The sequence below is a fragment of the Staurois parvus genome, unplaced genomic scaffold (genome assembly GCF_062004578.1).
Source record: "Staurois parvus isolate SC_StPar_1 unplaced genomic scaffold, SC_StPar_1.0 ptg000479l, whole genome shotgun sequence".
Classification (NCBI taxonomy): domain Eukaryota; kingdom Metazoa; phylum Chordata; class Amphibia; order Anura; family Ranidae; genus Staurois; species Staurois parvus.
Window position 1 is genome coordinate 1,672,900 of NW_028318275.1, and position 15,817 is coordinate 1,688,716.

Genomic DNA, 15,817 nt, shown 5'->3' on the forward strand with positions numbered 1-15,817 from the left:
CATCAGTTTCTGGACCCCATACCCATCCAAGAGATTATGTGGACTGCTCATTCCATGCGCCTGTTACCTTTCTGAACAGAAAAGCCTGCCCCCTGCTAGGTGTTCCAGAGGAGGATCCTTGCAATCTATGGGAAGCAGCAGGCGCTTTGCAAGGGTTTAAGTCTGCTTGCGCTTCTTCCCCCCCAATCCTCTCTTACTGAATTATAGCTCTCCAATTAGTGAGGATGCTGCGGTTCGATGATTGAAGAGCTATAGGTCCAATGTGCTGGACATCTATAGAGAGAACACCTCTTCAACACAGACACAGCAAGAGTCCTTCTCAGCAGTTGCTGACAGGGGACAGACTTTTCCACCTAGGCTGTAACTGCTTCAGAGAAAAAAAGAAAACTGTAGGACAATAAACACCTTTTGTTTTTTTGGGATGTACATAGCATATTTAAACTGAAAGTTCAACTAGGCTTTAAATGTGATCACCCCCACCCCTATGATGCCTCTCCTATACTAAAGCAAGGGGTCATTGGTGTTAGAGGAAGAAGGTGGAGTGTGTCAGCTTTATGCCTTTCATAGAGTCTTGCACCCATCACTTGTTTTAGAAAGCAGAAGTGCTGGAGAAAGTCAATACTGCTCTGGGCCTCAAACCGATATCTGCAGGTGTTATTTAAAAATCAAATAGAAAAGATGCTAAGGGTGAACTGCAGAGCTGTCATTGTTCAGAGTGACCTCTGTGAGTGTGAACTTGGCTAAAGCTATGAATCTGCAGCTGCTGAAGAACCCCAAGACTCGGGTGCCAAGACCAACCGTATCATGACCAAACAAACAAATTTGTTGCTCTAAAAGCCAAACAAACATCAAAACTTTTACCATGAATGCTTTACTTACTTCGTCCTTTTGTAAAGCAAAAGCAAGAAACACAGGAGGAGAATTATTAGCAACAAAGAGAAAAATGGAACATTTATTATTCTACACATTCATTATTATTAATTTCTGCTGGCATTCAGTTCTTTTCTCATCTTGCCGTCCCATGAAGCAAAGGGTTAAGTGATTAGGTAGAAAGGATGTTACAGTGACCGCCCCTTTTACTCTTGTTCATCTGTGACAACGCCACAGCTAGTCTCTGATCTGTCATCGAAGAGCAGGGCGGTAACTGCGTCCTGTCCAGTTCTCTGCATTGCTGGGGGATCAACGTGACGTCAGAGCTGGATTGTGTGAAGGCTCAGCACATTGCTAGAGAATTCTGGGCTTTGTTGGATTATACACAGGCCTGTTCTAGAAGGGCTGCTAACAGAGGACGTACAATAGATGCCCCAGTCTACCAAAATGTTTATTTAAGCAGAAAGGAGGGCACACTACAAAGGCAGCAATACTAGGATACCAGAAGGCAAACATTTAGTACTGTAGCCTTAAAGCATCACGTGTGTGTCTATTTCATTGTGGTGGGTGTATTAAAGGGCAAGGCCATCCAAAAACTGATATTTTAGTGTTTGTTAGAGGGATTCCCAACCTGACAGTTTCTCATATCTCTTGGGGATTCTATTAGTGAGGTCTTTGTGCCGATTACATGGGTCTGCACACCTGCAATTCCCATTATGAGGGGCTCCTACTGTACTGAATTCTTTATTCATTTTATTTTATAGAGAATGTAACAGAAGGGGCTATAACACACAGAAGTGGGTTGGAGCACACAATTCCCAGGTGGACAGGAACAGAGTTCAGAATAATGTTAGAAAGACTTTGCTGTTTGAGTATCCAAGTCATAGAAGGAGCCCACCAGGCTAAATCCTAGTATAAAATATCACCTTATGGATGGATTGGTGCTTTAAAGTGTTACTAAACCCACAACAGTAAAATCAGTCTATATATGCAGTAAAGCATGCTTGTTATACTTACTGTGGAACCTAAGGGGTTAATCCTCTGCATTGGGTAAAAATGCCATTTGACCCTGATTTCTCTGCTCCTCCTCTTCAAATGTCCAACATCTTATCTCCTGATAAGACAGACTGAACCCATAGCCATTCTGCACATGCTCAGTTTAGTGTGTATTGTTAGAGAGATTTTTCTTTTTTACTTGGGAGAGTGCATGAGATCAGCACAGTGTCAATCAGCACTATCCAGACAGAGGTCAGGGGTTTTGCATCCTTCTAGAGCAGAAAGAAAACTCCTAAAAGCTTTAACCAGTGCTCTGCTGAACACTGATAGAAGTAACAAGACTGCTCTAACTGTTGATGAGAAAAGGTATTTAGCGGTTTATATTTACTAAAATAATTGCACTTCCATGTTCGGTGTATTGCAGGAGACCAGATATAGGGAATGTGGGGTTCTGGGTTTAGTATCACTTTAAAGATGAACTCTGCAAATTACACAAAAACTCCCTTGCAGTGCCATAAACTATGAAAGATCAGCAGTACTGTATTGTACAGATGTCGAGAACCTGTCCCTATTCCTCTATCCCTAGACTAAATGAGTATTTAACCCTTGTAGTACAGAAAGGGCATATTTCAAAAGGTGTTTTTGTGGAATTTCCAGATTTTAGCTTTAAGCACATTATTTACTTGTGTGCATGTTTCTATGTACTCTGCAAAGAAATTTTCCTGTATTCCTCCAGCACAAATAAATCAGGCAAACTGTAAAAGCCATTAACCGTTTTACTGCCACTGACACATATCTCATACCCTGACAGCAGATTTAATCAACAAACTATTTCCATTACAGAATGATGCGGCTGTGTGTGCTGTGATGGACTGCAGTAGCATTAGTAACATACAGTTAGGGCTCGTGCACACCATGGTGCAGAGACATCAATATTTCTGCACATGCTCTGCAAGGTCACAACGAAATCAGTTCTCTATGAGCCCTGTTCAAACCACAACACTAGCATCGTGTTCAGATTTCTTCTGCACAGGAATCTGCAATGTGTATAAAACTCATAGCAATGCGCATGAAAACTGATGTAAACCAATGTCTCTACAAGTGAAATCTGTACGTCAGTTTCCATCGTTTTTTCTGTACATATGGTGTGAACGAGGCCAAAGTGATGCAGTGTTCTGGTAGCAGTTCGGGTGACTTCCCATCTGCTGCTGGAATTAAATCAGAAGAGTGCTTCTCTGCTAGTTCAGGAGAAGCCTTTTATTTTTATTGAAAAATACAAACTTTCCACCAATTGGCCAAGGTGGAAGAGCAGGCAAATCACTCCACAATTTCATCAGGGGGTTAGCGGGAACATGTTACATATTCCACCCTAAAAATGGGTAACATATGTAACATGTTCCGAGAGGTGAACTTAAAATCCCTCAAAAAAGTTTGAGAAAAGTTAGCTGAAAAATTTGCACTTGATAAACCGCTGCGCTAATACCAAAAAACGTGCCTTTAAACATGCACAAGGAATGCAAAACTGGCTCTAGCAGTGAAAGGGTTAATACTAATTCTCACCTCAAACTGTGGCCAGTTCATTGTCATCCCTGGACCATGATTGTTCTTGAACCATTTGAGGTCCTCTGGAACGTCAGCTGACTTGATTGCATACTCTAGATCTCGGTATATGCTGGAATAGCTGATGAGAAGAACACACATCTATAAGACATTCTTAAAGCTACGTACATTTTTCTAACATTGTAAAACTTGCAAGGCCTCTCTGGCATTCCACCTATACTGTATAGCACACGAAATCTGAAGACAGAAGTGTGAGCAACTCTCCAGTAGTGACAAATAAAATCTTTCTTGTTTAGTAATCTAGAAAAAGCTTACAACCTCTTTTTTTCTGCCATTGTCCATGCTCCTGTTGCAGATTTTCCCCTTACTTTTTGTATAGTTGTCACCATGACAGAAAATGTTTCTATGGGAGCTATGGATAGCTGTAAAAAACTTGGCACCATTCTAGCACCATAAAGGGTTAGTAACCCAGGCACAGACAAACTTTAGAATAAATTACACTTTCAGTTCCTGGGTCTAGTAACAAAGAAATATGTCTTTACGCATTTGGTCAATGTTCATTGAGATAGACCGATATCCAGCAATGCCCATATTATTGCCCATTTTCTGCTGCTTTTCAGACACAGACATTGATATCAAGGCCCTTAGCCAAACAAACAGCCAGCCTCAGTCCATTACCTGACACTAAGCAAGCTGAACCTTCTGCAGAGATGTTCATGCTGGTACTAAGCTTGCTAAAAAATGACCAGAGAAAACATTTCATGATGTAACTGGAGAGGTGAGTGCAGGGAACGCTTGTATTAAAAAAAGGTCAGAGGAGAAAAAAAAAACCCCAAAAAAAAACAGAGTTTACACTCGGACACAGCAGCAAGTTAGAAAAAGGTGAATTCCTAAGCAGAGAATACTATTCAGGTAACTTAGTAGGCATTTGTATATGTATAAAAACAGCATTTAGTGTGTTGTTGTTTTAACTTTTGCCTCACCCTTCCAGGTTGGACAGATCAAGGTGTTTTTCAACATCCAGCAGTAAGTCCCGGAAGAACCGCAGTCTCTTGTCCTCAAATTGCTGACATTGTTCAAACACTTGCTCCATGTTCTCCATGTACTGTGGGGTGGAGCCATCCAGGTCCTTCAAAGTCTTCTCATATTTCTCTTTGGTCTGTGTCAAAAAAAGGGGGTAAATACTCTCAAATTAAAGTTCTGATCGGATATTAAAATACAAAAACTTTATCTCAAAAAACAAAACAAAACAAAACCACCACACCTATTAAAATGGTATTAAAAAAAATGCAAACATGTAGTTACCAGTTCTGTGCAATGGTTTTAGATACAGCAGCCCCAATCCACCTCTCCTCGGGTCCCCTGCCACCGCTCCAGGCACCTCTCTCTTCACCAGTACCACAGATAGCAAGCAGCTTGCTATGGAGGCACTGGTGAATGCTCGCTCCCGAGCCCTGCTCTATGTGTCCGTAAGACAGCTCAGTCTGTCTTACCACTCTCTCCTCTGTGGCTCATTGGCTGTGATTGGCAGGAGTGGGAGCCAATGGTTTCCTGTGCTGCCTCAGTCAATGAGGAGAGGGAGCACTTCGCTGGATCAAGAGGGGCTCAGGTGACTATTAGGGGTGGCTGTGAGGGGAGCGGCACACAAAAGGTTTTTTTTATCTTAAGCATAGAATGCATGATGATAAAAAAAAACCTTCAGTCTTCACAACCACTTTAACCAAAGCAGAACTCTAACCAAACATAAAATTAACAGCCTAATAAAAGTTAAAAAATAACAAAATCAGCTTTTGCTGCAAAATTCATCTTCAATGATCCGCAGTATGTTTTCTTCTGCCAATAGATGTCCTAAGTCTGATGGCTGACATCATTCAACTGACTTCCTCCAGCCCAGTTCATCCTAGACCCACCCCCCAACTGTGACTGGACTTTACATTAAAAAAAAAAAAAAAAAAAAAAAAAAAAAAAAAAAAAAGCAGCGATCAGTTCATCTCTGTCACACTTTCTCCTCCTATCAGCATGCTTCTGGTCAGCACAGGAATTGATTGGGTCCTTGTACTGCTTCATCCTCTTGCACTTCAGCCCTGTTGTACACATAGTGCAAGAGGCTAATGCGAAGTAAAATTCAGGTACTTACACTTATTTTATTAAAAGATACATTTAATGATTACAGAGCTGAATTTGTGTTGTTATATCTGCTTATGGTTCAGCTTTAAATATCATCCAACTTGTGATCCTGTTAGGCACAGATGCACAAGGGAGAAAACAGCAGTACAGCTCTCCTTTGTCTGATTGTGAGCTCCAGCTATTTGTAGGGAAATCACAAGGCACTGCTTGGCCTTCTAGATGATTGTATCTTTGAGTTTGGGGATTTCCCCAATAGGCCATGCTTTCAGCTCTACACCAAAGCTGTAGAGCTTCACATCTTATCAGCAAGAGTAAAGTCAGCCACACACATTACAATAGCTTTGTCATGCGAGGGCACACCAAAAAGTAATTTCAAGCAGCACAGTGGCTAAACGGTTAGCAATTATGCCTGGCAGTACTAGGGTTGTTGGTTTGAATCCCAGCCAAGGCACCACCTGCCTGGAGTTTGCATGTGCTCCCTGTGCCAGTGTGGGTTTACTCTGGGTACTCCAGTTGCCTCCCACACTCCAAAGACATGCTGGTAGGTTAATTGGCTACTGTCTAAATTGTCCCTAGTATGTGTAGGTATGAATGTGAGTTAGGGACTGCATGTCTAACAAATTATACACTGATTTGCATGTTCATGAGGGAAATAAGTATTTGATCCCCTATCATTCAGCAGGATTTCTGGCTACCAGGTGTCTTTCATACAGGTAACAAGCTGAGATTAGAAGCAATCTCTTAAAGGGAGTGCTGCTAATCTCAGTTTGTTACTTGTACAAAAGACACATGTCCACAGGAGCAATCAAACAATCAGATTCCAAACTCTCCACTATAGTAAAGACCAAAGAGCTGTCCAAGGATGTCAGGGACAAAAATTGTAGACCTACACAAGGCAGGACTGGGCTACCAAACCATCGCCAAGCAGCTTGGTGAGAAGGTGACAACAGTTGGTGCAATCATTCACAAATGGAAGAAACACAAAACAACTGTCAGTCTTCCTAGGTCTGGAGCACCATGCAAGATCTCACCTCGTGGAGGGGGGGGAGAGAGCGAGGAGGGGGGAGAGAGAGCGAGGAGGGGGGAGAGAGAGCGAGGAGGGGGGAGAGAGAGCGAGGAGGGGGGAGAGAGAGCGAGAGGGGGAAGAGAGAGCGAGAGGGGGAAGAGAGAGCGAGAGGGGGAAGAGAGAGCGAGAGGGGGAAGAGAGAGCGAGAGGGGGAAGAGAGAGCGAGAGGGGGAAGAGAGAGCGAGAGGGGGAAGAGAGAGCGAGAGGGGGAAGAGAGAGCGAGAGGGGGAAGAGAGAGCGAGAGGGGGAAGAGAGAGCGAGAGGGGGAAGAGAGAGCGAGAAGGGGAAGAGAGAGCGAGAGGGGGAAGAGAGCGAGAGGGGGAAGAGAGCGAGAGGGGGAAGAGAGCGAGAGGGGGAAGAGAGAGAGGGGGGGGGAGAGAGAGGGGGGGGGGGCTGGCAGGGCAGACAGAGGAGGAGGGGCATTTGTCTCTCTACTCTCCCATCTGTGGTGGACGGGAAACTGTCAGCACTGGGCATGGAATATGCTGACAGATCCCCCACAACACTGGAGGATATGAGGGGCAGCTGCGGGGGAGCATACAGGAGCCGATTGCATGCAGGGGATGGATAGGAGAGGAGGCCGGGCGGCACAAAGCGGTATTGAGAAATGCATGGTCCTCTATGTGCTGCCCGGCTGCCTCCCCTATCCAAATGCCCCGTGTGCCGTATGGTCAACCTGGGCCTGGTCTATAGTGTACCTAAGCCTCCAAACATCACTGAGAACTAGTTTCCTAAAAAAAAAAAAAAAAAAGGTTACGTGCAGTCTTGCCGATGCCAGTTGCTGATACCCATTGCCTTGAAAAGTTAAGTGGAAAAGGAGCTGTGGGTAAGGGGTGGGGAAATCATGCCACGGTTGGGATCGAGGGTGGGGGTTGGGATAGAGGGGTGGGATGGCTGGGATGACTGTACAGTGGGGTAGCAAAGGAAGGAGGAATGAACCTAAAGTAGGAGTAGGATAGATGATAAGGATAGCCACCTCCGCCATCACGTGTCGTCCTCTTCCTCCAGTCCCATCTCCTCCTCCAGTCCCATCTCCTCCATCCCATGTCCTCCTCCTCCAGTCCCATTTCCTCTATCCCATGTCCTCCTACTCTAGCCCATCCCATGTCCTCCACTTCCAGTCTCATCTCCCCCATCCCTTGTCCTCCTCCATACCATGTCCTACTCCTCTTCTAAATCCCATCTGCACCAGCCCATGCCCTCCTTCTCCATTCCATGTCCACCTCCAGTCCCATCTCCTTCGTCCCATGGACACCTCCAGTCCCATCTCCTTCATCCCATGTCCTCATCCAGTCCCATCTCCTTCATCCCATGTCCTCTTCCACAGCTGTGTGTGAGTGCGAGTAATGAGAGGGACCACCCACATAGTGGGATGGGAGGGGAAAGCAGGAGGATGCGGGGAGTCATCAGGCAGCCCTGACAGATAAAAGGAGAAGGGTATGACCAGCTGAGCAGATTTAGTAGGCAGCTATGTATGACAAGTAGGAATGGCTATGGGGTTTGCGTCATCGGTTGTAAGGATACGGCGGCTTGCTCCTTAACAACCGATAATTGCTGGCATTCTTTTGTCTAAATTTCAGCAGTCAGTGGGGAATCCCACTGACAGCTGAAAAAACAAGCCTGAAGGTATCGATGTTTAGTACCGGTGCATTTGCATGAGTTCTGATACCGGTATCTGTGCAGCCCTAATGCAGTCATTTTATTTTTGCGCTTTACCCATGGAATTCCACTGCCTTGGAATTATAAGCAGGACACTTAAGGCAGATGACTGCAAAATGTGGGTATTCAGTGACGACTTTGTGAGCGATTAATGAACTTTTTTGTTTTTTTGTTTTTTTTGGAAATCAAATTCCCAGCTGTTCTTTTAAAAACAAACTATTTGTGGTGGTGGGTCTACCCAAAACACAGCCTCCAATCAGGAGCAGTCGGGGTAAGTTTAGAGTTTTCTACTTCTTCTATTAAGTTATTTTTAAGAATCACCATCACTGCATTGTTCCCGAATGCATAAATTACACCACAATGGAAAGAAAGTTTGTACAGTGTGCACATTACACTGTGTGTTTGCTCTGCAGGGCGTTACATCAGTACAGTACGCCACTAGATTTGAATACAACTGGAAGATTTCCTGAACAAATACTAGCAGAGGAAGATTAGCTGGCACATCCGTTACCTTCTGAGAGTCCTGCTTACTCTTCTCCACTTTGTCCTGGAGTTTCTTTAGCTGCTCCGGGTTGAGGGCTGGGTCAGCTTTACTGTTGGTCTCCCGGGAGATGGCCAGTTTCTCTTCCTTGCATGCAGCATGGTATGCCTTTTTGGCTCCTTCCACCTAGACAGATTGGAGAACCAGATATAATATTTTTGACATTCTTAATTTTTAAGTCATGAACTACACCTAACAACCAATAAGCTGCTTCACTTCCCCATGATTGCTGGAGTTCTCAAAGCCACAATGGCCACTTAAATATAAACAATTTAGTTAAAACTTTTTTTATTTTTTTAAATTAAGTGAACCTATGGTCAGGCTATGTATAATCAAGTATCTACATATACGTGAGAGTAGATTTGTAAAATTGCTGAAAAAAAAAAATACAAACAATCCCTTACTGACCTCTAACTGTAGTCACTGAGGATGAATTTCTCTCCAAAATTCCCAGCAGGAAAATTATATCCTCAGCTCATCACCCCCTGCTCCCTCTCTACAGCGGTTTACCAGCTTTCTAATCTAAGCAGAGAGCAGGTGCTCTAAGCTGCTGACAAACGTGCTATGGCAAGACTAGCCTCTAATGCAGCAATTTTTAACTAGGGTTCACCAGGGCTTTCTAGGTGTTCCTTAAGCGGAGACTGATTGAATTCCTCATCTGATGACGCCTGCATAGGTCTGGGTACATTGTCACTTAGCAGAACCAGCAACATGACAATAGAATCTGTAAGGGTGGCATTTGGACAGCCACTGTAATGGGGGCACTCTAATGTTAAGGGTTCCACTCGGGTAATAAAGGTTCTGTGAATTTTGAAGATGAATTGCTCCTCAGTGCCTGCAGATATAAAAGGCTAGCAAAAGATTGTTTTAAGTCTCATTTACTATGTTAAGAACATGTAAAGTGAAACTATGGCTAAGCTGTGGACATTAAAGTGAAACTCCTGACAAAATCTTTAATAATTGCGTTGACTATGTTAGGGTCATTTCCCCACCCTACTCCAATTAGTTTAAGTCAGGTCTTTTATTTCAGCTGATTTCCTTGCCTCAGCGATCTCCAGAGGCCATTCTCCATATTCCTGCGTAGAATGCACTCAGGAAGGGGGTGGGGGGATGGGGGCTAGTGACATCAGAATTATGGAGTCAAAGGCCCCTAGTGGATTCTTCACGGGAAGAAGCAGGCTCTCCTGAGATAGGAGTTAGCAGGTTCAGCTCAAATCTGTTAATAATGAAATCCAGGAACAATGTGTACTGCATACTTACTTTGATTGAACTTTTCATAATGTAAGCTCATCTCCTGCAATGATTTTAAGGTTTCCCAGCAGCCCATCAGGTATGAGATGTGCATACTTACATTGTGCCAAGCCCGACTGATATAATTATAGTACACAGATAATTCCTGGAGTTCAGCTTTAGAGCAGAAAATCAGGGACAACGACAAAGACAATAATAAAATCCAGGTGGGATTTTATACCCATTTTCACTGTATTCAAACTTTAAAAAACAATATTTTTACAAGCATTTAAAAGTCATTCTACTTTAAAATTTTAGTTACACAAAGACTTCATTTACCTAATTCTATTTAATTTCTCACCTGTGCTTGTTTTTCCATTGCAGAAAGCCAAACACAAATGGAAAACTAAAGACCCATTCTTATGTCACTCCAGTCTAAGGTATGTAAACAGTAATAAGAAAGGTCTATCTTTTTTGCAAAGAAGCCGTGGGAGAAACAAGGCATGTGTGCTGCTATAGAGGAGGAGCCCGGCTAACATTCAGTTATAATATTTTGAATAATCTTAAAGCTGGATTCTAGGCAAACTGCTAATTATATACATAAAATATTGTGCATGGGAACTGCTTTACCTGAGAATTTGTATTTCCAGTCATCCAGTTCTGAGATATACAAAGCTCAGCTACATAGCAAAGTCATGTCTAGCAGGAGACCCAATTTTTCTCTAGTTCAGTTAAAACAGATGGAAATAGTACATATAACAACCAGCTCACAAGCAGCTCTAGCACCAATTGTTGGCCTCCCTAATCAATAGAAAACTGTTAAAAAAAAGAAAAAAAAAATTGCTTTCGGACCAGCAACATACCAGAACATTGTGGTTACACCGGTATGATTCTCTTAGATTGTAAGCTCCAAGGAGCAGGGCCCTCCTAACCCTCTTGTATTGAACTGTATTGTTCCTGTATTGTCTCCTATATTGTAAAGCGCTGAGCAAACTGTTGGTGCTATATAAATCCTGTATAATAATAATAATATGATGCCTGCAGCTTTGCTGAAGTTGCACTCTACAGAGCTCAGTGAGGTGGTAAAGGACACACCCGCCTTCACATAGCACAAAAGAACAGATCTGAGGCTGTCAATCATAGACTGTGTGCTGGAGCTTTGATCCATCTATGGCTGGCTTAATGGTTATTTTCCTCCCTCCGTCTAAGTGGACAGTAAAAGGAGAAGAATCAGAGTGATTAGCTTATCTCTCTGCATGTTTTTTCCACAGTTAAGTGACTCTGTGCTATTTCTTGCTCTACCAATCTGAATTTTATACAAGGATTCAGGGGCTGCATGAGGTGGATACCAAGTCAAATTTGGGTACTAGCACTACTTGAATTAAAAGAAATACAGTGTGTGCATCATTCATCCTCTGACATTCAGAGCTCTGAATTAAGCATTTGGCCATTTTGGATGAATTGCAAAAGGGAGCAAACTGGAGAGGTTCATTGGAAGGGTTTATATACATTGCAAGATTTGTGAGGAATGGAATTCCAAACTATGAGGTTTTGTTACAAAGCAAAAATGTGCCCCACCCATTACCAGCTCCACATTCCTAGTGACCTGAAGGGACCGACCTAACCAACTGTAGGATTTCTTTCTTTACCTCTTTGAGTTTCTTTGCCCATGGCTTTTGTGCTTTCCTGAAACCGTCTTCAGCTTCTTTGGTCTCCTTAAATCCTCCCATCATCTGCTTGTGATAGGCCTCTTTTTGCCAGTTCTTCACCTTTTCAAAGTCATCATTCATTAGAGCGTTTTTAACCTCAAGGTGGAGCTCACTGGCCCTTTCTGCTTCTGTCATCAATGCATTCCAAGCCTTTTCCACTGTGCCATACTGTGGACCTGCAACAGCCACCAAGGTGAATATAGCAGTTCAATAAAACAACCATTTCAATGAACAGGAAAAATCACAGTCATGTAATAAATGTTCTTAAGTTGACTCAACTTCTTCCCCTCTTCTCATCTGTTTTTATACCATAGTGAAAAAATGGACCAAAAACAGAGCATTGTAAATGTACAGCAATGCATTTAACAAGGAATGTCGCACTTTATCAAATGTAGCTGGGCATGCCTGGCAGATAGAGGCTATATTTTGGTATAACCGTGCTGGCCACATCAATGTAGTTTTGTTGCCACGGAGTTAAGGCATTTGGACATGTGCCCGTCCTTGCTCACTCCTGGAAATCTGCAATCTTCTTCCCCAACTGAGCCACAGAGTAAATATGGTGCTTGCACACTGGGGATTCATTCACTTTTCTCAATGGAAATACAAAATATATGCAATACTTCAACAACTGCAGCCATATTAGACTTCTTGAAACAACTAAAACAATTGAGTATCTTTTCAAATACGCAAGAAAGGAAAACAAGCATTTGAAACACATATGTTAATGGAGTAAACGTGGACCTCAATCTTTTATATCACTATCCTACAGTTTTATGACCACTCATCTCTGTGACTGTTCCTCCACCCCCATTCTATAGCCCAATCCTTTCGTAGTATCACCAAATATTCCAGTTTGATTAACATGACTGTGTATTTATGCATGCATGCATGCATGTATGTATGTCCCTCTTCCCCCCCCCCCCCAGAGATTATTCTACGTAACATTTTTCTAAAACGTTGAGTATCAGTACTGGTTGGACCTTAAAAGATGGCACACCCTAAAAGCTTGTCCTGAAAGTCTGACTGCTAGTGCACGTAAAAAAAAAAAAGAAAGTATCACAGACAGTACTCAATATGCGATACTTTAAAAAACTAGCCACTGCCCTCAAAAGGAACATCTGTACAGCCGCAAGTTCAAGCTTGGTAAACCAATATGGCCACACTAAAATTGTATCAATACTAATTAAATAAAAAAAAGGCTGCCATTTGATCAACCCTTATGCCAATGTGTCACAGCCCAGTACAGGAGGTTGCATGTGTCCTAACCTTTCTCTACAAGTTGCTTCCACCTCTTGGACCATTCTGTGAGCTGCTGGGCGTACGCCTTCTCAATTTTCGCCCGCTCGTGGATACAGTTCATTAAATCATTACACAGTCTGTGACCATCATCTATCCTCTTCACTGTGCGCTTGTAGTTGCCGACCTGAGCAAAAAAAAGATAATCAATGTAATGCGTGGAATCACCCAGAAAACGAAAAAAAAAAAAGTTTAGATTTTAGGCACATTCACCAAAAATAATTTTTAGACCTTACGGGCTTTGATTTAGGCAACAAGAAATAAACTAATCCTCATTTACAGTGCTTGATTACATACAGACCCTATTAGATTAATATACACAGAGTGCAAACCCCACAATCCTGTGTAGAGAAAGATGTAATGTCCAAGGAATCTACAAAGAGTCACACAACTATAAAAGAACACAATTTCTTAAAATGCAAAATTCACTGAGGGGTCCTTGATGAACCATTGTGTGCTGCTATAAAGCATGCTTGGCTGAACAGCATACCTGCACATTATGCCAATGTATTTTTAAATTTGACTCGTTTCCCCACAATGCAGCTCTGTGCCCTCCCTCACCACTATACATCTTCCAGGAAGCTTCTCCTATTGCAGACATCTTCCTCTGGGAAGAACAGGAAAGCTTGTCACTACCAAACCCCTGCACATGCGTAATGGGAGTCATATCATGCCGACACTAGGCTTCACTTCATTTAAAGCATAAATAGAAACTTTTCTGGGAGAAGAGAATGTCTTTATAGAAAAAAACCTAGATATGCTGGCAACTTTTTTTTATGGTAAAGTTCCCTTTTAATGAAGACACATTCATTATAGAAGGTTAACATATTTCATCAATAAATGGCCTCTCTTTACTCTAGATAGGTGCACCTATCTAATCAACAGAAGTGTGGTGAAGAATGTGCATAAGGTTAACCATTAACTATCCATCCAAGTATATATTACATTTTAACAAAATTTACCATGGAAGAAAAAAAGGCAGCAGTACTGTATAAACATACATGGAATTTTGATCTTAAGCTGAACTCTAGGCAGAAATAAGAAGAAAAAAAAAAAAAGACACAAATGAACACACTTCTGTTCATTAATCATTTTTACAGGCTAGGATCAGGTCTCTTGTCCACCAGACAAGGCTGTGCTGTGTGACACAGCTGTGTAAATATTAAGACTGGATGGGCAGAAATACAAATGGTTTGGCAGGTAAAGTGGCTCTCTTACAGTATATGTATCTAATCTCTGTATTTAGCGGTTTGCCTGGAGTTCAGCTTTAATATGTGAAAATGCTTTCTAGAAGAAAATCTCTACTCAGATACTTCCACCAAAAGAGATCCACCTCCCTTTGAGCACCTCTACGCACAAAAGCTGTCTGAATTGGTTTAACTAAATGTACAATACGCACGCTCTGACATCAGTGGTTACCAGCTGGATAATTAGGGCAGACTAATCTCTTTGATAACATACTAACACAAAGAACAAAGCTAACAGCTGGGAAGAATATTAACCATTTGCCCTCCAGGAGATTTACCCCCCCCCCCCCCCCCCACATAACCAGGCTATTTTTGCTATTCAACACTGCGCTATTTCAAATGGTAATTGTGCGGTCATGCAACACTGTACCCACACGCAATTTGTATCCTCTTTTTCATACAAATGGAGCTTTATTTTGTATTTTGTTGGTATTTGATCACCACTGTTTTTTTTATTTTTTGTGATAAAAAAAGTTTCCAAAAATGTTGCACAAAAAAAAAAAAGATTTTCTACTTTTGGTTATAAAATATCCACTAAACTCAAAGCTAGGTCATAAATTTAGGCCAAAATGTATTCTGCTACATGTCTTTGGTAAAAAAAAAAAAAAACCCAATACGTGTATATTATTTTGTTTGTGTGAAAGTCATAGGGGTTTATTTACTAAAGCTGGAGAGTCCAAAATCAGACTCCCTTCTGCCTAGAAACCAATCAGCTTCTAACCTCAGCTTGTTCAATGAAGCTTTGGCAATGAAACCTGGAAGCTGATTGGTTTCTATGCAGAAGGGAGTCTGATTTTGGACTCTCCAGCTTTAGTAAATAAACCCCATAGTGTCTACAAACTATGGTATAGATATTGGAAATTACACAGCTTTTACTTTCTGACTGCCTATCACATTCCTTGAGGTGTTAAAATGCCAGAACAGTACAAAAAAACCCAAATGACCTCTTTTTGGAAAGTAGACATCCCAAGGAATTTGCTGAGAGGCATGGTGCATCCATTGAAGATTTTATTTTGCAACACATTTTGGGAAAATGACAATCCTTTTTTTTTTCTTTATACAAAGTTGTCAATAAAATTATATATTGCTCATGTATGCCATGGCTATATGTGGAATAATGCCTCAAAACAAATTCTGCTACTTCTCCCAAGTACAGTGGGGCAAAAAAGTATTTAGTCAGCCACCAATTGTGCAAGTTCTCCCACTTAAAAAGATGAGAGAGGCCTGTAATTGGCATCATAGGTAGACCTCAACTATGAGAGACAAAATGAGAAAAAAATCCAATCACATTGGCTGATTTGGAAAGCATTTATTTGCAAATTATGGTGGAAAATAAGTATTTGGTCAATATGAAAAGTTAATCTCAATACTTTGTTATATATCCTTTGTTGGCAATGACAGAGGTCAAACGTTTCCTGTAAGTCTTCACAAGGTTGGCACACACTGTTGCTAGTATGTTGGCCCATTCCTCCATGCAGATCTCCTCTAGAGCAGTGATGTTTTGGGGCTGTCGCTG

General features: G+C 42.0%; 1 protein-coding gene across 5 annotated transcripts in view; it reads right to left on the reverse strand.

The window, feature by feature from the left end:
- The window catches only part of PACSIN2 (protein kinase C and casein kinase substrate in neurons 2), a 196,145-nt gene that overhangs the window by 17,890 nt on the left and 162,438 nt on the right, over positions 1 to 15,817 (reverse strand). For all 5 annotated transcript variants that reach the window (XM_089689509.1, XM_089689510.1, XM_089689512.1 and 2 more), the window contains 5 exons: positions 13,025 to 13,181; positions 11,699 to 11,934; positions 8,790 to 8,945; positions 4,410 to 4,585; positions 3,427 to 3,547 (listed from right to left, as the gene is read on the reverse strand). In XM_089689509.1, the coding sequence (XP_089545635.1) occupies positions 3,427 to 3,547; positions 4,410 to 4,585; positions 8,790 to 8,945; positions 11,699 to 11,934; positions 13,025 to 13,181 (846 nt within the window). The remainder of the gene's footprint in view (positions 1 to 3,426; positions 3,548 to 4,409; positions 4,586 to 8,789; positions 8,946 to 11,698; positions 11,935 to 13,024; positions 13,182 to 15,817) is intronic.